The following is a 24,049-nucleotide window of genomic DNA, read 5'->3' on the forward strand; positions in this document are numbered from 1 at the left end:
CTGCCCCAGACAGAGAGGACCTTTTCTCCTGCCCGCGCGCGTGGCTGGCCTGGCCACAGGGCACACTTACGACGGCATTTTTCGAAGCCGGTTTGTGTGATGGTGGCTGATGCCTCCTCTTCCACCTGCCAGGGAGACCCTACAGGACAGAGCTGTTTCTTACTCATCTCTGGGTCCTGGCACAGAACAGGAGACTGACAAATGTTGACAAACTTCATTTCCTCACCTAAAAAAGAAAAGCAGTGATCTCTCCTTCACCTTGTTTTGTGAATCCGATGAGGGGCTAGATTTAGAGGTCCCAATTAGGGGCACCTTCTCCCCACTGGGCTGGACTCGGCCCCTCTCCAGAAGGCCTCTCTCCCTCTCAGGTTTACAGGGGAAGAAAGGACCACCAGAAAGGCCACAGCTAGAATTTAAAACAGTTTTATTAAAACAAGCACACTGTATAATAGCATTGTCGTGTTGTGTGTCTGTGTGACTCGTACAGGCCCATTTTCTTTAGGCAGCTTGACACCCCAGCTTCTCGGAGGCCAGATGCGCCTGCAGGCTCTCCGGCAGCCGGCGGCCCATGGCTTGGACCAGGGCTGCCTGCGATCTGCGATCTGCGGCCACATCAGGCACGGAGCCCCTTCTAACGGCCCTGGACTGGTGCTGCCGTCCAGCAGACACAGCCTCTAAGTCACTGGTCATCTTAACAGCTTAAAACCAGTTAGAATAATAGGAAACAGCTGAATAAAACCTTTCACATGCGTGGACATTCAAGGAAGAGCAAGCCGTGACATGCTCTGGAAAATCCACCGGCTTGCAGTGGGAGTTTAAAGTCCCATCTTTGCTGGAAGTGCATGGTTAAAAAAAACAAACAAACATTTTTTTAAACGAAATAATACGGACTTCAGCAGCAATTCCAAACAAGGAGGAGAATGATAAATGAGGGACACATTTTGGTCCCGGCAAAGAAAGATTACGTGCTCCTCCCGCGCCATAGACTGGAAGACTGATCTGGCCTCCTGAACTCGGAAGGCTCCCTGCCCTTTCCTGAATTGAGGGGATGGCTTTTCTCAGCCAAGGGGAGGACGTCCGGAGGACAGAGGAAGGACCAGAGGGGGTGGGGGGTGGGCAGTGCTGAAAGAGGAACGAGCCTCTGTCAACTGCCGCTTCTCAAGGCTGGCTCCCCGAAGGCTGCAGCCCCAGCCGCCCGCCGCCCGCCACCAGGAGAGCCGGCTGGATCCTGGATCTGCAGGCGGGTGAGCAGGTGGGCAGGAGCCCAGCAGAGAGATGTCCCTGCCGCAGGCGATTATGCAAAGTGACAACTGATTGCTTTCCTTTTCAAAGACAACCCCTTTGGATGGAGCTTTTTCCTTGAGGACTCTGGGGAGATGGGGGTTGGGTGGGAACCTCCGGGCCCTCGCGGGGATGGAGCCACGGGCCCTCGCCGGGATGGAGACATTGAGCAGCTTCCTCCGCCTGCCTTGCACACTAGGCCGCACCCGGGCAAGCCGAGGTCCGTGAGGCTGGGCTGGAGCAGGTCAGAGTGCGGCGGGAGTCGGGCACGGTTCCGGGTCGCTGCTGCGGCCTGCCTGGGCCAGGGCCCTCCGGCGAGCCAGGCGTGACTTGCAGGGGGGGGAAAGCCTCACAGAGCAGAGGCCCTCGACCAGGGACTCGGACTCCTCTGCCAGCTCGTCTTCCTCGCGCTGAGAAAGCTGGCGGTTAAGGGCGATGGCCTCAGCCGCGAAGAGTGTCAGGTCCATCGTGCTGCTATTTCTACAGGGGCGGGCAGCACAGAGCAGAGGGAAGCGGGGCTCAGCGCTCTGGCTGGCCCGCTCCCGGACCCCTGGATGCTTTTTCTGGGCTGCTCCCCCTCGGAAGTTCTTGCCCAGGTTTGGAATCTGATTTCACTGAGGCTGGAATGCCTTTGAGCCTCAACTACAGTCCTTAGATTTAGGAGTTGGGACACATGCCCCTTTCTATTCAGAGAACCCCCTTCACACTCCCATGCTCTGCATCCAGCACTCCCCAAAGAAGGGCCTGGCACATGAAGCACGCACCCATGTATCCCCCTCCCCCATCAGGGAGGGGAGCTTCAAGAGCAGAGGCTGTGCCTTTGTGTCTGAGTCTCCAGGGCTCAGCCCAGGGCTAGCATACAACAGGCATTGTGGGTCTTCTAGAGTGGACCAGAGGTTTGGGGCCTCAAGGCACCTGGACGGGGCTCTAGAGAATCAGACATGCCCACCCCGGGCAGCAGGTCACCCCAGTGGCGACTACAGTGATGTAAGACTTCCCTGGGTAACTCCCAGCACCTGGTCATGAGGTTGCTCCCTGGGGGTTCCCACAGTGTGCAAGCCCTGGTCCTTTGGGAATAAGGCAGTGCTCACTAGGAACATGGTCTAGTGTAAAAGGCACTAGTCAAACAGATACAGGTTCAAAGTCCAACTCCCCATGGCAACTGTGTGGCCTTGAATGAGTAACCTCAATCTCTCTATTCTCGGTTTTCTCATCCATAAAATGGGGTAATAGGAACACCTCTCTTTTAAATTTATCATAAAGATTATTAATAGAATCTCTGTAAAGCCCTTAGCACCAAACCTGGCGTGCGGTATGTATTTACCATAGAGCAGCCATTACTATTACTGTGTCTGGCCGGACAACTGGTCCTACTGCCTCACAGCGCCCCCTCCTGCTACTGGCACCAACCCGCAGCAGCAGGAGCGAACGCTGAGGTGAAAAACCTACAGGTAAGGTCTCTGGGCTATAAATGGTGATTTCTAGTTCGATGCAAGCAGATATGGAAACAGTTTTTCTCCTGCAAACGGCACCTGAGGGGCCTTAAAGGAGCTGGAGGGCAGGGGAGGCCGTCAGGTGGCAGCAGAGAAGAGGGGAAGTGGGGAGGAGCCCCACGGAGAAGGCAGGCTGGGGAGCCCCTTCAGGAGACTAGGCTCCTTGTCCCCACCTCCACCCCAACGTGGCTGAGAGTTTGAGGGAAAGTCAAAGCCAAAGAGAGAAGGGCATCAGATGTGGTTGGAGCATTTACCTCTGGAGGACTTGCGGCGTGGGGAGTCCCCTTTCTGGAGCTTGCTAGAATGGGAAGGATAGACGTGGGGGTAAGCACTGCTCCCTCCTTCAAGAGCTGCCCGACCCACACCAGTGCCGAGTGGGTAGATTACTAGAGACTCCTGGCCCAGCACAGACACTTGGCCAAGCTTGCCTGCAGGGTCAGACTTCACAAGGAGAGAGCAAGAAAGGACAGCTTGAACCCCCCTGACTCTGCATAGAGACTCACTCCCTTTCCCTGGCAGTCTTCTTAATCCTCCAAGACCCAGCTCGAGGGTCACGTCCCCTGAGAAGCATTCATTCTCCCACCCCTGCCCCCTCCCTACCCCTGTGCAAGCAGAGGTGGAATCTCGTCCTTTTGTGCCCCTAGCACTTTTGATAAACGTCTGTTACACACTATCCCATAATTTATTCCCTTGTCTCCCTCTCCCCACTAGAGTAAGACAGGGATTGGGTCTTATTCATCCCAGTATCGCGAGAGTCTGACATGGGTAGGTGCTCAGTAAAGTCAGCAACTCTTGGGTGGCTAGGAATCAGCCACTCAGAGATTCTTAGGTTGGGTCCCCCTGTAACATGGGGCTGGTAATGTTTGCTTCCTTCCCCTGGGAGGGCCACTGACGCTGGCTAGGGCCTGGCAGACCAATGACACAGTAAATCACAGGAGGTCTGGCAGACCCCTTGGAGGGGAGAAGTCAGGTACCATGCCTATCTGAGGAGGATGGTTAAAAATGTTTTCTGGTAAAGACTTGGATCCTTTGTTTGGGGAAAATACCACCATTTGCCTTTTAGGCAAGCTGCACCCCAGGACCACGAGGAGAACTTTTGTGCCCCAAATATATCCTCACCGTAAGCAGGGAAGCAAGGCCCTGCTTCTGGGCGTTCTCAGCTCATGACATGTCTGTATAAGGGGAGGGTGCCACCGGCCCCAGATGCCAATACCAGGCTGCTTCTGAGACTGTGTGGCTCTGCCAATGGTAGGGTGCATGTGCCAAAACCCAGAGGCCTCTGTTCATTCCTGAGGGGCAAGGGTCAGAGAGCAGCCTAGTCTGAGGCCAAGGTTACAGCCAAGTCTCTGACCAGTAAGGGGCTCCTTCTGGGGCTACGTCAGTGGCCAGTTCACTCTGCACGTGCAGGGACTGAAGATGGTCTCCCTCCAGCTGAGGTCAGCCGCCTGCGCTGCTGTCTAGTACTTGCTACTCTAAAAGCTTCCTCACGGCCACGCTACAGGCCTAAGGACGGGGACTGCCCCGGGTTACTCACCCCCTGCACCCACGGGTGCTGCAGAACTTGGGCAGCACTCAGTCTCTGCTTTGCATCTCGAACCAGGAGCTTGGAGATGAGGTCTTTGGCCTCGCTGGAGATGTGTGCCCAGTCCTTGTCAGGAAACTCGTACTTGCCTTCCTGGATGCTCTCGAACAGCTTGTTCTAGGTAAAGAAGATTCCTACTGAGGCCACACTACCGGGGAATAAGCAGAATGTGCCTGCCATTGATTTGGTCACCCTGGGTCCCATCGGCCTCAGCTGAAGCTGCAGCTCGTGGCTTGGGGATGCCACAGGCCAGGGCCCTCCCCGGCTCCCCACTCCCCGCTAAGTCATCGGACCACACAGAATGCCCCTGTCAGAAAGGGATGGCTAGGTTACTTGGAGGGCTGGGTGGGTGACACCCGGGGAATGCCAACTAGGGAACGCAGTCCAAATTCCTTGGCCCTTCATATGGGGCCCATTTGTGGGCAACCTGTCAGGTTTCAACTCCCCCCCCGCACCTTACTCTTCTACCCTTCTTCCTTGTACCCATGCAGCTGTCTTTCACACCTCCGTGTCTTGGCTGGTGCTGCCGCTCTTGCTTCTATTTCTTGGGCGAGGCTCATGTTTGAAGGCTCAGCTCAGGTATGCTCCGCTCGAACAACTCTCCCCTGAACTCCCAGCTAAGCCTGTCTCTCTCACCCCCTGTCGTTGGCCCTGGGACAGAAGGCTCTAGAGACCCCCTTCCGGAGCAGAACCCCCCACCCCCTGCTGGCCCAATCCTGTTGGGCATCCCGCACGCACGCTGACCCCCGGCTGGCCCCATGCAGCGGGTCCCCCAGCTGTGCTCACCTGGCACACCCTGCAGACCTCTCCGCGGTCCCAGCCACAGTCGGTCCCACAGTGACCTACGAAGGGCGGGTAGCCGCTCAGCATGATGTAGAGGACCACGCCCAGGCTCCACAGGTCACAGCGCTTGTCGTAAAAGGTGGCCTCGTCCCTGAAGACCTCCACTACCTCTGGGGCCATGTACTCTGCAGAGCCACACTGTGGGGACCAAGGTTGGGAGGGGAAACGGCAGAGAAGGGAGAGGCTGTCACAGGGAGGGGAGATGGTGAAGAGCAGAATGGAATGGCACTTGAGCAGGAGGATGGGGCCGCGGAGCAAGGAGCTGCCAGGAAAGCTGGCCAGAGGGCTCGCCTGATACCACCACGGCACTTCATGGAGTCCTAGCATTCCCCACGAACCAAGTCCAGGTCACCTTCCTAGCTTTCCAGGTCCCTCTCCAGTAGGCAGAGGCTTACTGAGCCACCCAGCTGCCCCCATAAAACAAGGAGTTCTTAAAGTGAAGTCCTGCCAAGCTTCTCTGCCAGCTTAGACCGAGGAGGTATAAGAATTTAGAATTAAGAGTCCATCAAAGCTGGGAGAGCTCAATACAAATCCAATCTCCCCGCTTCTCCCATTTATAAATGGGAAAACCAAGGATGAGGATGGGGCAGGGATTTGGTTCAAGCACATCAGTGGTAAACCCAGTATAAGAATTCAGGATTCTTTCCTTCCATCCTTGCATAGAAAATGCTGATAAAAATAAAACAAATTCTTTTTGCTTCCCTCTTCCTTATTGCAGGCTTGCCAAGAGAGCCCTCCCTGGCCCCCAACACACATAACTAATTAGATGGGAAGACAGGAAGTGGAGAAAGGACATTTTCTGTGTTATTGGCAATTAGAGCTAATGACTTTGAGAACAAGGTAGCTCAGTGTAGTAAAAGCTAATACAGAAACATTTCTAATAATGTCAATTAGAATAAGACATAAGCATATTGAAATGCATGTCTTAAAAAAGGTTATTAGGAAAATTCACTTATGAAGCATGCAAATCTCAACAGACTCATCACAATTACAGTACATGGAGTATGGACAAGAGATGTCTTAGGAAGAACAGCTCCCAGCCGCACATCTGGGCATGAAATGTGAAGTGAAGGAAGCAACAGGATAACTCAGGCAAGCGAGCCTACATGCGGAGAGCTGGGGACGCTCAGTTCTGGCCACAGACGGCCCACACTCCCCACCCTCCATCCCAGGGGCAGGGGCTGAGACGCCGCCAGGGAGAGTGGGACTCCGAGCTATCGTGGGCTCAGGGGCAAAGGGCTGGCCTGGGATAGTGTCTGTCTTTGCCTGGGTAAGGAGTTCTCAGCCTGTTCCCACAGATACAATTTGTCTCCTCGCTGGCCGAGGACCTGCCCCAAACAGACAGCTCTCCCTTCAGCTTCATGAGCAACGAAGCACGGACAGGGTGGGGTGGCTCACAAAACAGCGGCCACGTGACAACTCAGGCAGGGACACTCGGCTTTCCTTCCTCAGCCCTCTGTTCTGGACTCCAGCTTTGGGCTGGGGGTACCCCAAGGGTGCAGGAGCCCTGAAGGAAGTGGTACAGGGTGCCCAGCCATACATACTGGAGTGGTCAGCTCTGGTGTGGTTATGGGGGTGCAGGAGTTGTTCAATTTCACCCCACTGCCCAAGTCAAAGTCACAGATTTTCACTGGAGACACCTGAAAGGGAAAGCAAAAGGCAAAGGTTACAAATATAAGAAACCCAAGGGCACGCGGAGACCAATGGGACTGTAACACAGTCACTCAGCCTCCCTCACTCCCTCCCCTCGCACTCGCTGGCTCTTGCACACTCTCTCTCCCTCTTTGGCTGCCGTGCCAAAGCCCAGCTTTATCTGTCACGTCGTGTTTACTCTCCTTGGGTGAATTAGAAATCACCTGAGGATCCATCCTAAGGTGTCCCCTGCCCCACACTCTTTCCTCACTTCCTAAGAGAAAACGTGTGTGCTACGTGGTGTCAGACTGCTGTGCGCTTAGTAAAACGAGGAGCAAACCTGTGGAACTCTTGCCCACAAATGACAAAGGATGGCGTAGGCTGCAGAATCAGAGAAGTATGTATTCCTGAAAGACTCCTTGTGGCCCATTCAGTGGAGGGCACGACCTCAGGTGGCTTGGGGTGACCAACTCTTCTTTGCTTGCTTGGGACTTTGTTGGTTGCAGCACTGAAAGTTGTGTATCCCGGGAAACCCCTCAGGCCCAAGCAAACTGGGAGGGCTGGTCACCCAAACTGGGTGTTGCCCCTGAAACCACAGACAGCGTGAGTCATCTCTGGAGCCAACCAGGAGGGCACTTGGCACGGACGCGGGAGAACGCCCTGCGTGGTGGAAGCAGCACAGTAAGCCCCTCGGAAATGCTGGTGGTGGGAGTCCTGGCTCAGCCACTGACCTGCTGGGGAAGCCGACCATCTCTCAATTTCCCTTCCTCCCTTTCTTTCTATCCTCTCCCCTTCCTTCCTCTCTTACACCCTTCTTTTTCACTTAGCTTCTCTTTTTTTTTTGTGATAAAACATATATAACACAAAATAACCCACTTTAGCTATCTTTGAATGTGTAATTCAGTGGCACTAATTACATCCACACTGTTGTACAACCATCCCCAGTATCTGTTCCCAATACTTTTCCATCATCCCAAACGGAAACCATCAGGTAGAAACCCCCCAATCTCCCCTCTCCCCAGTAACCTCATTTACTTTCTGTCTGTATGAATTTGGCTATTTCGGATGTTTCATTAAGTGGAATCACACAGTATCTGTCTTTTTGTGCCTGGCTTATTTCACTTAGCATACTGTTTTCAAGGTTCGTCCATGGTGTAATGTGGATCAGAACTTCAACTGTTGTGTGGCTGAACAATATTCCGTTGTATGGAGGGACCACATTTTGCTTATCCGTTTACCTGTGGACGGACACTCGGGTTGTTTCCAGCTTTGGATGTTGTGAATAAGGCTCCAGTGAACACTGATGTTCAAGTTCAAGCCTCTGTATTCAATTCTTTTGGGTATATACATAGGTGTGGAACTGCTGAGGGGTACGGTAATCCCGTTTAGCTTGGCAAGGAACTGCCACACTGCTCTCCACTGCGGCCACACCATTTCCCGTTCCCACCGGCGGCAGGTTCCAATTTCTCCACAGCCTCATCAGCATTTGCTCTTCTCTGTTTTTTTCCTCTTTTTAAAATTCTAACCATCCTAGCAGCTGTGAGGTTGTGTCTAATGTTGTTGTTGTTTTTAAGATTTTATTTATTTATTTGAAAGAGAGAGAGCATAAGCAGAGGGAGGGCAGAGGGAGAGGGAGAAGCAGACTCCCTGCTGAGCAGGGAGCCTGATGTGGGGCTTGATCCCAGGACCCTGGGATCATGACCAGAGCCAAAGGCAGATGCTTAACCAACTGAGCCACCCAGGCGCCCCTAATGGTGGTTTTGATCAACATTTCCCTAATGACCAAGGATGCTGAGCATCTTTTCATACGCTATTGGCCATCTGTATACTTTTTTGGGGGAAATATCTATTCAAGTTCTTTGCCCATTTTTAAAATTGGGTTGTCTTTTTGATGTTGGGTTTTAGAAGTTCTTTATATTTTGGATATTAAAACCTTAGCAGATATATGCTTTGCAAATATTTTCTCCCATTCTGTGGCTTATCTTTTCATTTTCTGGATAATGTCTTTTGATGCTTGGTTGCTCTTAGTTTTAGTTTTTCAACCATAGAAAAAGGGCAATAATCCTGAGCCATTAAGATCAAATGAAAGGACAAAAGCCATGAAAGCGTATTGTGATCCTGAGGCAAGAGAGCAGATCGGAGCGTCTGTGGAGTTCTGGGGTCAGACTACATTAGCTTTAATCTGTACTACTTACCAGCTGAGTGATTTGGGGCAGGCTTCTTAATCGACCTGGGCTTCGGTTTCGTCATCCATACAATGAGAATAGTAATAGTACCTACCTCATAAGATTTTATAAATACTTCATAAAATAAGTGTAAGTGCCTGGCACAATGTAAGCACTCAAAAAATGTGAACTATAATTATTATTAATAATCATAATGATAATGGTGACAAATTATAAAGTCTTACGCCAGAGCCACTGCAGGAAGTCACAAGATCTTATTTGAGCTAATGGATTACTACTCCTCACAAAAGAGCTGTAAGGAGCAGCTTACACTCACACTCACTCACAGCCGTTTCTATGTGTGGGCTGTCCCTTAATTCAGACCAACAATGTGTGTTCATACATACGCACCCATATGCATACACACAGAGCCATGAATGTGCGCCAGCAAAACCACCAGGGTTTTGCTCAATCCCTCCAAACAAACACAGAATTTGTCAAATTCTTACATGCTTATGGAAGTACTGATGCTTCCATTTAGTAGTAGGGTAAGGTAAAGTTTAAAATAGGTTGCATCTGTTTAACACCCAATATCCATGTTTGCTTTTTAACGGGCACCTTTGGAAATAAAAATGGAAACAGAAACCCTTTTCAGGAAATTGCTTCCTAATTATGACTTCAAGTGGTGGGCACTCGCTGGCACTTTTACCATAGCATAAACATCCTTTTTAGGCAAAGATTTGCTTCACAGAAGATTGAGTTGTTGTTTATGACTCACACCAACTGCTCTAAAGACAAGTGCACCGGGCTAGAAAACATACATTTCGTGCAGGTCACATGTATTTTATAAACTCTCAGGTGTAAGCCAATCACACTGTTGATAAAAAGCAAAAAAGAGCCAGGGATTAACCCGACTTGGAATGCAGAAACATTACACATTCGGTCTAACATTCTCACGTGTCCATGATAACCAGCGCGGTTGGTACCTGCGGCCCAGAGAACTGCTAACGCCTAGCTGAAAGAAGAGGCGGCTTCCCCACATCAGTGTAAACTGTGACCCCCAACAAGTCAGCCCGAAGTACCTTTTCTGGAGACTCACACAATATATTTTCCGGCTTTAGGTCACGATGAGCGATGCCTGAAATGACAAAGAGCAAAGAAATGGTTAACATATGCACATAATTATCAAACATTCCACACACAATTAATTTTTTCCAAATGCTGTTGTTCGCAGATTAATTCCCAATTATGGTACATTAAAAAGTCAACGACCTGCAGACGGCAGAAGTAACCAGAGATGAACCAAAGGCACAGTTGATTCTGCAAGTTCTTTGGAAGCCGAAGCTTTAGAAGCCGGGCAGGGATAAGGAGGGTCTAAATGAATCCCAGCTAGCTTACCTCTCAGCCCTGCAGTGACAACCAAGAATAAGAAGCCTAGTATGAAGCGGAGTGAAGAGCTCCGCACATGGCCATGCTTGGAACCGCAATGCAGAAGTAATCAGTGCCTGTTTAAGAGCCTCTTAGGGGGCGGAAGCTGCTCTACCTCACTTCTCCTTGTGTGGCTGACTTAAAAAAAATGATTCCCTACGTGGGATTCCCTGCGTGTTCAGAGGACCACGTGTTAGTTAACAAATCTTCCACAGCTTGTCCGATCCCCTTCTCTCCCACCCCGCAGGTCCAAGACAGTCCTGTCCGGAGGACAGCAAGGACTGCCTTGGCTCGAGGGTGCTGTTCTTAAGAGACACCTCCCTCCCCTGCATTTTGCCCAGACCTCTTGAAGGAGACTGCAGACAGCAGCCGACTCCATGAGGGGTTAAAAGCTGCTGACCTGGCCAAGAAGGCACCTGGGGGAAAACCACCTTCTGACCAAAGACAGAGACAGAGAACCAACTCATAGGGCATGGTGGACACAGAAACTCCATCCCTTTTTCCTCCTGCAGAATGCACAATGCAGAGACAGAAGGGCTGGAAGGTTCGAGCAAGAGCCAAATAGCTAGTGCTCAGAAGTACTGGAAAGTAGCAGAGGATTCATGGAGTCATAGGGAAAAGCAGAATCTGCTTTCCTTAAACTCCCTCAATGACCAACTTCTCAGGCCGCCCTCCGATTCCCCACTACCAGGCCGAGGCCCAGCCCACCCGAGGCACTTCACCAGGGAGGGAAAACCTGAGCTCCAGCAGGCTAAGTAACTTCATCAGTCACCTAATTGAATGAGAACCCAGAGCAACTCAGTCCAGGCTGTACAAATTGAGTCGGGCTACAGCTTGCTGCACTAAAAGTGAAAGATATTTTCCATTACAGCAAGTGCTCCCACGGAAGGATCACGAGCCACACATGTAGCCTTGCTCTCCAAATAGGTGCCGATGGCCCAGTCGTCCCCCAGCCTGAGAACTGAGCGCCATGCCGGAATAATGGGCCTGCCTCTGTGAGAGCACCGGCCATCGAGCTACTCTGCTTCATTTCCCAGAGGTTAAGCTGCAGCGTGTCCAGTATTTAAAAGTGTGGTGCTTGTTTCCGGGCTGGCCCATTCCTGCCCAATCCATCTTCCCAGTGTGAAGTTATTTAGAAAACAGCCAAGTTCAGCTAGAAATTGTTTTTCATCCCAACTTCAAGTCACACGGGCAGCTGGTCGGCTAGATGTTAGCAAGCCCTTCAGAACTCCTAACACAACCAGCTCTGTTCCCTTTAGTGCCTTCTTCTACTAAATAAATAAATAAATAAATAAATAAATAAATAACAAAACTGCCTCTGCCCTCCTCTAAGGTATGGGTCTTGCAAAAAGCATGACCCAGTTTTGCAACCTGCAGAGGCAGCTTGGGGAACAGCTGTAAATCTCTGTCAAGCAGGTGTTACCCGCATGCATCCCGGCTTTCAGAAACAGAAGTAGTGCTATTCATCATGCTGGGGAAAGTACAGACACCCCTCCTAGGAACTTTCGTCCCGTGTGCAAGTCAGGCGCCCCACATGGCCACTGTCAGCGCGGAGATCTCCCTTCAGCCACGGGAGGAAACGAGGTAGGGCCAGGGAGGCTGAACACCCTGCACACGTGCCCCCCAGTCTGCACTGCGCTGCTGGCATAAGGTGGATGCGTGCCCAGCACGCCTACAAGTGGTCTTGGGTGCTCACAACCTATGTGGCCAGCCGATATCCACAATGGGGAAGGGAGCAGAGCTAAGTCACCAGTTATTCAATCCACCCCCATCCCTCACCAGACAGAAGGCTTTATTTTAAGGGAATTAATATTAGGAATAAAAATGCTTTCTGTCTGCTGGGGGGGGGTCAGGGCAGAGGAAGGAACACTCCTGCAGAACTACTATGTGCTGGTCACTGTGCCCCAACTGTGTTATACATACACGATTCATACACAGACCCGCAAGGTTCCGTAAGTGAGAGAGAACAGTGCCGCACGCTAACCAGAGCAGCGTTAGCTACTGTTGATGACGTAATTATCTCTCTTCTCACCATAACTCTCGGGTAGACCTCATTACCGAGAGAGCACATAGCTGGTAAAAAGGTAATGCTGGAATTTGTTTTTCCACGGCACTGCTGTTAGGCACGTTTTAAAAATCAATTGTCAGACATATTTATGGAAATACAAAAACAATTTGTAAAAAGATTTAATTCACTATAAAAGTTCTTAAACAATCACTCCTAGATAAAGGGACCGTAAACTGAACTGTAATTCGGACAACAGCAACCTGCAATTTACCATCATGTTGTTCAAGAGACCTCAAACTTAACCATGTTAGTAGAAAAATGCATTTTCCATTTATCGTGAAACAAGATATAAAACTAGATACACACTAACATGCTGATCTTGAAAAGAGAGATACCGGTGACATATTTTAAAAGACTAGAAAGGAGGTGCCTAGGTGGCTCAGTCGGTTAAATATCTGACTCTTGACCTCAACTCAGGTCTTGATCACAGAGTCCTGAGTTAAAAAAAAACAAACTAGAAAAAGCAACACCCAAATATTTACACTAGAATAGTATTATGATGGCGGCTTGCATGCTTCTAGGACAGGAAAAGGAGATCATTCATAACCACACACTCATACATCTTACTCGTCATGAAATTTACTTTTCTCCTCCCTGCTTTTTCTCCTATGTCTCTACCCTTCTTACTAGCGCCACATGCACCCACCATCCACACTGGAAGTCTAGCGCCATCCTGGCTCGCTCCCTCACCCTCACGGGTGGGGCTGTGAGCTACACCAGCTCCCGGCCTAGCTCTCTGCCTGGCCTGCCCCTCTCCCTCAGTCCCCAGAGGCTGGCCAATCCAACCCAATCACTGAGGCAAAAAGGCTTGATTCACCTTTGGTGTGCAGAAAGTCAAGGGCAGCGGCCACATCCCGCACCACTCGGCTGGCTTCTCGCTCATTGAAGTGCTTCTGCTTCTGGATGTGGGCCAGGATGGAGCCTGGGGAGCAGAAGAGACACACAGGTATGCCTTTTCGGGCCTTAGGAAGTAAAACTTCTCAGAGGTCAACTCTGCACAAGTTTGGGCTGGGGACACAGCCTTATTCATTCAGGTACCCGGTGAGGTACCCGGCACAGAGGAGCTACCAGCACAAAACTGGACTGAACATGGGGCGCCGGGGTGGCTTAGTAGGTTAAGCATCTGCCTTTGGCTCAGGGCATGATCTCAGGGTCCTGGGATCGAGTCCCACATAGGGCTCCTTGCTCAGCAGGAAGCCTGCTTCCCCCGCTGCCTGCCGCTCCCCCTGCTTGTGCATGCTCTCTCTCTGTGTCAAATGAATAAAGAAAATCTTAAAAAAAAAAAAAAAAAAGACCGGACTGCACAGAACTGGACTCCCATCTTCTGTACCTTCCCATGATGAGCACAGAGGGAGAAAAAACAACTATTTGCATGACAAAAATATTAATGCCATTGAGGCAGATTTGGCTTCTGAAATAAGAAAGAACTAAAGGTGAATCCACATAAGGTTGGGGGGGGGGGGCGCCTCTCCACAGGAACTTACCCTCCTCTGCATCTGATCTCAGATCCAAACAAGAGCACAAGCCTTCAAACAGAAACACCACACCCTCAACAGATATGTAAAGGTCTAGAAAGTCTAGAAAGAGGGGAAAAAGTGCTTTCCTTCTGACTTTCCTATTTATTATTAATAATATTATTATCTTGTTGGCAATGGCTAACATTTATTGAATTAGTGACTATGTGCCAGGCACTATGTAACAGTCTTAAGACAGATTATCTTAGCCTCACCACAACTGTACAAAATATAGTCATCCCCATTTTATAGATGGGGAACCTGAAGCCAAGAATGGCTAAGCAACTTGCTTAAGATGACACACCAGTAAGTGGAGGCATCAGGACTTAAGCCCAGTAAGACTGGCCTTAGAACTCGTACAGATTGCCCCTCAACGGGATGTGTGGTCTGACTGCTGGGGGCACGGGCTGCCCTGCACCAACCACAATCTCCTTGGCTACTGCAGCGGCTGTGACCTCAGCAGGACTGCACTCTAAGCAGTACGTTTACAGATGACCCCCAGCATTTTAAATGTAACATCTTGGTGTTGGTGGGCAGGGCAGGGGCGTGAACATGGCCTGGCTCCATTCGCTCTGGGCTCATGACTGGAAGTCAGCATTTCTGGGCTGTAGGGGTCACCTCTGCATCTTAAAATGGCACAGCGGTGCCTGGTTGGCTCAGTTGGTTAAGCGTCCAACTCTTGATTTTGGCTCAGGTCATGATCTCAGGGTTGTTGGGATGGAGCTCTACGCTCAGCGTGGAGTCTGCCTGAGATTCTCTCTCTCCCTCTCCTTCTGCCCTTCCCTCTGCTCTCTCTCAAATAAATAAATACATCTTTTAAAAAAATGGTACAGATTTACTTATTGCTGGTTTTTGGCATGGGGAGGTGGTGAAAGATTTTTCACTTGCCGGATGAAACAATGAAAGGATCCCAGCATGCTACAGAACATTCCCAGATAACTGGCTCCTAGCTAGGTCTCACGTTTGCTCTACTGTACTGAGTCTCTGAGTCTCTTGTTTCCAAATTTGTTAAAAGGGCAGACAGAGAGTAATATCTTACTCGTAAGATAGCCTTCAGCATACCCGATTGTTTTAATAATATTAATAGCTGATATTTAGTGAACTCTCAGTGTCTATAGGGCACTGCGCCAAGCATTTCACAAGAATGATTTCACTGAATCTTCAGAGCTATCGAAAGAGGTAGGTGCTGTCATTATCCTTATTTTACAGATGAGAACACTATTTAGAAAGGTTATGTGACTTGCCCAAGGTCACACAGCTAGTAAGTGATGGAGCTACACTTAAACCCTGCTTTGTTGGTTCCTAGAGCATGCGCCCTTAACCACCAAACCCCTCCACATGGCCCTCCACTCAGCTCCAGATATCCTCCCTAACCCTCACCCTGCAAATCTGTCCTCGGGCTGGGTGAGTGGCAGTGAGGGCAAGGGCTGCCCTATCCCCATCTCTACATCAGAAAAGCAACTTCGATACGCGTTCCAGTGATTATGTGTGTGGATGATGGCAGCAGTGGTGACGGTCAAGAGTGGCATCTTTCCATCTGAAGGATACAGATCTTCAGGCCTCCTCTCTATCCTGGGTCTACATCCTAAGCCGTGGGACCCTCCTCTTCTCTGGTGAGCCTTTCTGACTTCACAATGTATGCAAGAATTTGCACCCCATAATTAATTTAAATGGTGAACACGTCAAAACAATGGATAAATTGATGACTAAATGTATCTATATATGAGCCCTATTATAATGAGAAGGCATTTATAGACTACCCACACAGGTGACATTCTAGGTTCTGCAAAATGCTAATTATCATCCTTCCCTCCGGCCTCCCTTCTCCCAAATCAAGGGCAGTTTTAAGTCCTTCATCCTTTTTATTAGCTTGACTCATTTTAGAAGTCTCTGGGATTCATGATGGATGATCGCCACCCCAGGTCTTAATCAGAAGTCCAAACACATACTCAACAGTAAGTACCTCCTTGCAATTTCTCAAAGACCAAGTAAAACCTTGTGTCATCTTCAAAGAACTCAATCAGCTCCAAAATGTTCCTTAAATAGAAAAAAACCGGAGGAAAGGGGAGAAAAAAGGGAAACGGTATTATATATTAAAGCCCACTTACAAATATACAATGAAAAAAATATACAATGCCCTGTAGCAGGGCAGAAATCAACCTGAAATCAGAATGCTTATTAAAGACCCATGTTTGAGAAGTAGCCAATGGTGTTAGCAAGACTCAGGTCACCTTATCTTTCCATAATGTTCAGTCTCTGGTGTTTTCACCAAGTCTGTGCTGTCAAACCCCAACCCTAAAACCCACTAGGTAGAGTTATAAAAAAGTCCCGGTCACATTAAACTGAATAAAATCTGCAGCCGACTGGAAGCAATTGAGGCTAATAACACTGAATAGTAGGTGTGTGTCCTGGAGGCAAGCAGCAAATAATTACTTGCCCTCCCTCTTGCCCATAAATCACGGGGCAGTATTTACATTGCCTGGAGAAAATGGAAACATCTGTCAAATAGACTTGGGGCCTAACGTGGGCACCGCTAGACCCTAACTGCTAAGCGCTGCTTAATGAAACGGCCGCGTTCCCGGCCGCCGTAGCACTGGTGGCCTTCCCCGGTGAGCACTCTCTCTGCCTCAGCATTACCGTGCTCTGCCAACAAGGTCGTCTTGTAACTCAGGAGGGAAGCCACCGGCCTGGATATCGGAGGTGTTGGGGGCTTTTTTCTTTCAAAGAACGAAATAAACCAAGTAGAGGCTCTAACGCTGAACTCAGAAGCTGCAGGGCTGAAAATAAAAATCTGTCCCTCATAAAAAAATGCTGACCACTTTGGGAGACACCAGGCTTTTACTAGTGTGAAGGCGTCCAAATAAGATGACTAAAATGGCCTGATTTGAAAGAAGATTGTAGAAGCAGCGCCTGGAGTTAAATCAACAGCAGCCCCCACCCTCCAAGCTTAATGACAAAGCCATCAATACCTGGCCGCTGGCTCCCTGCTGACCCTGCTGTGCTGGGAGAGAGAGGGGGAAGCAGAGTCTTAGAGGTGACCCTGATTTAAGGCCACCTCGGGAGAACCACTCATTTGGAGCCGGTGGTGAGCCGGCTGAGGCGGGGCGGGAGACCACCTTGGCCCAGCTGGCCGGCAGACGGCTAGAGCGGGCTTCCGGAGCCGAGCAGCGGCCGCACACAGGCTAACATGCCGGGGACGGAACACAGCAAGTATTCATGCTAGCTCTCCTCGCCCTCCTCTAGTCACGAAAGCTGGGCCCCAACGGTGTGTACCGGGCAACACTCGGTCAACCTTGTTCCCACGGGCACTTGAAGGAGGGAACCCCGTCTTCCCCAGCCCCAGTCGGATCGCTCTTCCACCTTGCCTGGGTTGTTAGTTACAGTACTTCAGCCTGAACAGAAGCAAAGGCCGCTGCTGCGTCTCTTCTCCCCACTGTCTTTAAACACAGAAAGACAGGAGGAATCCTCTACAGCTGTGGCCAAGGCGTGTGAGCTACACGCTGGGGTCAGGAGGTGGTGAGAACTGACCTTTTCTGCAGCTAAGCATCCCCACAAGAGAAGCAGCAGTAACCCAAGACTGTACTCACTTGTTTCCCTGACACTGATAGAGCGTCTCCACCTCTCGGAATACCCTACTCCGGCTGTGCCCTGCTTGTTTTTCGATGATCTGTGGAAAGAATAAAATCTGTCATACCCACCTGACCTCGAAACACCTCTCGGCAGGAGCCCTCTGGGAGAATGCAAGGCCCAAATCAGCCCACACCCAGCTTCAAGCACAAGCGTGGAGTAGGCCTGGTGACACAGGCACTGTGACTCTGCCAGCAACACATGAGACAACCCGAGGCTTTCCAGCCTGGCTGGGGCCTATTTTGGCTCTGGCCAACCAAACACCGTGGAAGCCTATGGGGACACTGAGGCAGCCAGCAAGAAGATAAAGAGCTACCTCTACCCAGCCCCACCTCAAGGGCATCTCTTCCTGTCTCCAGGGTGAGATTTACAACCTCCACTGAAGGATCTTCCAGGGTTGGAGGAAGAGCAAGGGGGATGGAGGATGCAGTGGAGAGAAACTAAAGCTCCAAGGCCCAGCCCAGACTCCACCCTGGCAGCTCTGCGGAGAATGCACCCTTTGGGAGGCCCTATCCTCTACCAAGGAAACTGGGTCTCTGTGCTATTAGCTCTCCAGATGATTCTGATCCACACTGAATGCAAAACAGCCCTAAGTGAGGGCTTCCCAAACTTCAGCAAGTGTCAGAACCACTTGGAGATCTGGCTAAAATCATATTGCTGGGCCCGCCCCTAGTTTCTAACTCAGTAGGTCTGGGATGGGGCCGGATAATTTATATTGCTGACGAGTTCCCAGGCAATGCCGATGCTGCTGGTGCAGGAGCCACACTTTGAGAACCAATGCTCCAGATCCACCCCTTCCTCCACGTGGAGCCGGCAAATGGAAGCACAGAGGGACAGAGTGAGCCACCCCAGGTTCATGCAACAAGGAGCCTCCTGCCCCAGAGCTGAGTGCTCAGTCCTCATTATGATGATACCGCACATCACTTTAGAGCATTGTGCCACTGGCAGTGTTTCTACTTCTACCAGTTCATTTTTATTTTCATCTTCATAACCTCTCTGTTGAGACAGGAAGGCCAGGCGTTGTTATCCTCATTTTAGAGATGTGGGAACTGAGGCTTAAGGAGGTTCGGCGACTTGCCCAAAGTCAAGTAGTAGTTTGGTAAAACAGAAATTCAGGTAGGCCTTCTAATACCAAATCTGGTTGTCTACTTTCTGAAGTTCACTCCATTTTTCAGAATGAGAAGAAGCAGTTTACCATCAGCCAGGCATTGTTCTAAGCACTTTACACACATTCTATCCCCACACCAATACTCCACAGTTTCCGTGATTACACCCATTTTACAGAGAAGAAAACCGAAGGACAAAAATGTTAAGTAACTTGCCCAATGTCACATGGCAAGTAAGTACAGAAACAAAGAGTTGAATCCAGTGAGTACCGCTTTGAAGCCCTCATTTTTACTGAGTTGCCATATTGCAGAATATAAAATTTATCTGGCTTGGGACCAGCTAGGACTGACTGTTTGTGAAGTCAAGTCTGGCATCCAGATGAGACACTCACTTTGACAGCATACTCTTTGCCATTCTGCAGGCTCACAGCACCTTGAACTTTGGCATAGGCTCCCTCTCCAAGCAATTCAGAGGTCAGCTTGTACATATCTAGAGGTGAAATGGGTGAGAGGAATAACAAGATAAGTCACGCCTTTGCAAGCTCAGATGGAAAGAGGAGCTTCTGTCACTCAGCTTCCCTGGTGTGAGAGCACGGGCACACATGGACTCTGCAGCGCTCAGTGACAAGGAACTCTCCCAGCCATTGCAGGACTCAGTTTCTCAACAACCAGACCACATCGAAGGCTTCCTGTTCCTCACTTTAGATATGAGGTCAGTGAGTTTCAATTCGGCCCATGCTTCCTGAGCACCTACTATGTGCCAAACAACATAATAAATTCATAATAGGGACGGGGTGAGGAATAATACAGTCCCTGCCCTTTGAGGGTCACAGCCCAGTGGGGAAGACAGACATGCAGACAAGTGACTCAAGAATAAACCAGGCAGTGGTAAGTACTATCATAAAAGGACAAGACACAGTAAAAAAAAAAGAAAAAAAAAAGCAGGGGGAGGGAAAGGTTAAATCTGTGTAGGGAAACTAGGGGATCCTCACAGAAGGAGTGTGATTTCAATGGACATCATTTATTCATTTACTCATTTGTCGGGCACCTGCTCTGTGCCCAGATGTCCTAGGCACTGGTGACACAAAGGGGAATGAAGCACTGTGTTATTGTATACCACACACAGAAGTCACTGGAGGTTTCTGGGAAGTTTCCAGAAGTCACCCACAGGAAACAGGAGACAGAAGTAGGATGCAAACGGACGCCTTGAGGTTTTTAGGGTGCTGACTCAGGGCGGTTCTAACAGAGTAATAGGCTTAGGGTGAAAGAACATTTAGGTGACCTGCCCAAGCTCGCAAATAGCATAGACTCTCTGAGTCCCTTTCAAAGGAAGCCACAGCTCCATCATGGCCTCTGCCGAGCTGACCTCCTCCTCCCTTGACCTCCATTCTTCAGTTTTTTCCTCCTGGGGCAGCCCAGCATTTAAACCCACAGGGTGAGCAAAACGCTTTTAAACCATGAAATTAGATTTTATCACTCCTAGCATGAGAGGCCTACAATTGCACAAGCCACCCTCGAATAACAGGAAATACTCTCGTGTTCACGGAAAGAGCAAGACCTGTTGATTTGGAAACTACTCTAAAAACCTCGAGACTTTTGTCCATGCCTCTACCCCTTTACACATATATCTACTGTTTAAGTTAAAGACAAACAAACAGACAAACCCTACACTAAGTACCTTCTGGGTCCAACACGGCATGGTCTTACAGCTGTTTCTAAGCACGCACACTGTTGTCTCTAAGTATTTTAAATGACATGCTTCTCTCACAATGGATACTTTGGTATTACACTTTTGTGCATGTCAGGATAGGTTGGTGGTTGGAAGTCCAATATCCCTGATTCATAAAGGGCTTGTAATTAGAACCACTGTACAAAACAATCAATTCACTAGTCTATCTGTGACGCTGGAAAGAGGGACCATGAGGGGAAGCTATTTTAGGTCTCACAGTGAAAGAAACACAATAGGTGAAGGGGGCACATCACTCCTGGAGTAGCTACTGACCCTTCAGTCCCTTGCAGAAGTGTTTGATGATTCACTTCACGCCATCGCATGCCCAGCGATGACAGGACCAGCACTGAGCCTATGCCTCACACGGTGTTCAAAATCTTTGATATCCAACATCGCATCCCCTGAACACAGCATGCACCCTTAAAATGGAGTCAAACTCATATAGCACAAGTAGCTGTGATCTCTAGGAGTCAACTCCTCTGCTTCTAGAAGGTTTAACTTTCATTTGGAACCATGGCCCTTGGTGTTCTCTCATCCTTTTACATGGTCGTTCTACCTTTCCACAGCCCCTCCAGGAACAGCTGGGACAAAGATCACATCAGAAAAAGGCCGAACTGCACTAAGCAATCTCACTCCGTATACAAGTCTGACATATTGGTCTTTCTACCTTGCCCTCCCCGCCCCCCGATGAAGTGCTGAAACCATTCAGAGCGTACCATCTGAGAGCTCTGTCATCCCTGCCACACGGATAAGCACAAGCTGACTCTCAGATGACACATGCTCTGATCGAGACCTAGGGGCTACCCGGATGCTCCTCCTGTGCTTGGGGAGCCACAGGCCCAGATCTGAGGAATCGTGGGACCAACCTTCAAACTTCCCTGGTAAGGAGTCAGTGGCCCGGGCCTTCCGCTTCTTCTTTTTCCTCCTGTCACCCTCTGCGATGGGAAGGGGTTCACTGCTGCCCATCTCTGGGAGAAAAGAGATGAAGGAAAATATCACTAGACTGATCAAGCCATAAGTTCACCCAGAAGGGAAAAAGGGGGAGGGAACCCAGGAGCTTTGCACTGATGGTTTTTAAATATCTGTGAGGACTATTGATTTGTCTGACCCAGGAGGCAAAACTAAAGGCAAAGCCATTATTGGAGATCATTAACTGTGGAAAGGAACTCAGACAGACAGGCTAGATTAAAAGAGGATAGCAGAGCCTGCTTTAACCAAGCTCATTAGTACATGGATTTAGATCTGCCACCAGTCAAACTGTAGTTCCCAACAAAACAATGAATCCATAAGCAGAACCCCACCTGTGATGTCCTCCTGCCTCAGCACCAGAAAGGCGGGCCCCAGAGAGCTAAGCAAGGTCGTGGTCTTGGGAGGGGCCCATGCAAATGAAATCATATGCTCAGTGATGTCTGAGTGATGTCTGAGTGTGAACAGGGGTTCACAGGCCTTCAGTGGAGTTGCTTCTGGAGGTGCAACAGGGCAGGGGATGGCTTTGAGGATGGCCCTAAATTACTTCATGTCTAGGAACACAGACCTGAGTACCTGTGGAACCCTGAGTATCCTCTCCCCTTCCCCTCAGCTCCTTATTTGGGAGGATGCAGTTAGGGTCTATTCAGAAGTCTGAGAAGTCTGCAGTTGACAGGTCTACACTGGGCTGCTGGATGAGGTCATTTATTGCAAAAACATTATTATCTCTCACCGGACAGCAGTTAAAGGGAGGCTCGCCATGTTAAAGGGTGGATTTGTGAGGCAGACATTTCAACACTGCGCATACCAGGCAGCAAAGGGTAGGGACGGAAAGAATAAGCAGGAGACTGAGAGGGGGAAAGAGAAAGGAAGAACAGGGAACTAGGGCCCAATCAGGGCACTGTTTCTAAGACACTCTAGTAAGGGCCTTCCCCTGTTAAAGATAAATTACTTATAGAACATGTCATGCCCCTGATCCAGAGTGGAGCCTTAATACTCTTTGCCTGCAGTTAGAAATAATAAGATTTCTCTGAAGTCTCTGGGCCTAAATCCCCACCAGGGTGATTAAACCTTTACATCCTTCTAAAATAGAGGCACTCGGGTGCTGGTGGGGCATTCAGTGAGAGAGACTTTTAGACCAACCTTCAATAAACACAGGCTCTGGCTTGTTGGATTTTTTTCTTTTTTCTAAGAGATTTTGAAATGGAAGCTGGCTCTTTGCCCATTGAGGGGGAAAGGCCCACTTTCTTCTCAGAGGACCCCGGCTGAACGCAGTCAGAAAAATGGCAAGTCTGCTCAGGAAGATTGATTAGGGCCAATGCACGTCTGCACATTGTTCTCAGAAACAAGTACACAACAGCCATTAGGAGAGAGCACACAGAACGATGGCACTTTCCACACCGTAATCGGGAAAGCATGGTTAGGCCGCCAAGTGTCTGACAGCTCAGTTTAGGTGCATTATTCCTCCCATTTTGGTATCTAATGACAGCAGATTTTCAATTATACTTTAGAGAACAGATAAACACGTGGATAAAAGGAATCCACAGAGGATCTCACAATATTACTTTGGCCAACAGTTTCAAGCACAAGATCTATCTGGGGACGGCAACCCACTATGAATTCAAAGAATCCAACTTAAACATCAGCACCCGACGTCCACCCTCACCAAGGTAAGTTAAAGGGAAAAAGCTACCACAGTGAGAAATTCTACAGAAAATGAAACCCAGAGGGCTCTTTAGGAGCCCAGGGAGTCGCAATGGCCGCTGGGACAGCAGGCAGAGGAGGAGGGGCTGCTGTCCCTCTCGCCCTGCCCTTGTGTGCAGGCCAGGGTCAATCCGTTTTCTTATCAGTGCCACGAGGCAAGTGCAGAGAGGGCCAGTTTCGGATTCCCTTCTCTTTCTCCTTCCTCTGCCTGCACTCGGACGGAGGGCCTAAGGACAAGCAAAACAGCCAAAAGGCAGGCAATGCAGAGGGGCAGCAAGAGAGCTGGCAGCATTATAATTCACAGGGGATGCTCCGACATACTTACGACTCTAGCTAGAAAACCTTGTTAGCGGCAATTTATACTTGGTTTTTACCACGGCAGGGCTGAGGGAGCCTCTTGTGGAAGAATCATACCTCTGGGCACCGCCGCATACTCAATATTAGATTTTATGGCTTCACACACAAAAAGATAGAGTACCTGGTCTATTCTGCATGGATTTCAATGGAAGAGGGTACGCCAGAAGGGACAAATGGTTAAGACTTTCCTTGGAAACAGAACTTGTTGAAGGAGAGTTGTTTTTGAAACTAGGAAGAAAAAAATGTAGGAAGGCAGTGAAGTGAAAAAAAAAAAAAAACACCAAAAAAAAAAAAAATGCTTAACTTCCCTGTTTACATCGGGGGAGGGGAGAGGGAGAGGTGTCATAATCTTACCAAGGGGCTGCTAGGGTCCCCATCTGGAGCCTGTCCACGATCTCTATTCTATCGCAGACAGTCCATTGGCGGGGTCTGTGGGACCTTAATTTATTAAGCACGCAAACACTGGATGAAAGCTTCCTCGGGGTGTAAGTCTCCACAATCACACGGGTCCTTGGCTCACCTTCTTCCCTTGGCCAGAGCTTCCTCTCAGCCAC

At 49.6% G+C, this 24,049-nt stretch overlaps 1 protein-coding gene across 5 annotated transcripts in view; it reads right to left on the reverse strand.

The window, feature by feature from the left end:
* MKNK1 (MAPK interacting serine/threonine kinase 1) overlaps nt 1-24,049 on the reverse strand; it is a 42,852-nt gene that overhangs the window by 2,785 nt on the left and 16,018 nt on the right. For 3 of the 5 annotated variants that reach the window (XM_045799634.2, XM_045799635.2, XM_045799636.2), the window contains 12 exons: nt 23,617-23,723; nt 21,335-21,436; nt 19,132-19,229; nt 17,594-17,673; nt 15,970-16,043; nt 13,310-13,414; nt 10,079-10,134; nt 6,744-6,839; nt 5,143-5,337; nt 4,309-4,473; nt 3,029-3,072; nt 408-1,761 (listed from right to left, as the gene is read on the reverse strand). In XM_045799634.2, coding sequence (XP_045655590.1) covers nt 1,527-1,761; nt 3,029-3,072; nt 4,309-4,473; nt 5,143-5,337; nt 6,744-6,839; nt 10,079-10,134; nt 13,310-13,414; nt 15,970-16,043; nt 17,594-17,673; nt 19,132-19,229; nt 21,335-21,436; nt 23,617-23,632 — 1,266 coding nt within the window. In that variant the 5' untranslated portion in view covers nt 23,633-23,723 and the 3' untranslated portion in view covers nt 408-1,526. Of the gene's footprint in view, nt 1-70; nt 227-407; nt 1,762-3,028; nt 3,073-4,308; nt 4,474-5,142; nt 5,338-6,743; nt 6,840-10,078; nt 10,135-13,309; nt 13,415-15,969; nt 16,044-17,593; nt 17,674-19,131; nt 19,230-21,334; nt 21,437-23,616; nt 23,724-24,049 lie in introns of those variants that run through there. The other 2 variants (XR_015726237.1, XM_045799638.2) reach the window with 2 other exon arrangements.

Source organism: Ursus americanus, chromosome 12 (genome assembly GCF_024610735.1).
Source record: "Ursus americanus isolate L20-20 chromosome 12, mUrsAme1.1.p, whole genome shotgun sequence".
Taxonomy (NCBI): Eukaryota; Metazoa; Chordata; class Mammalia; order Carnivora; family Ursidae; genus Ursus; species Ursus americanus.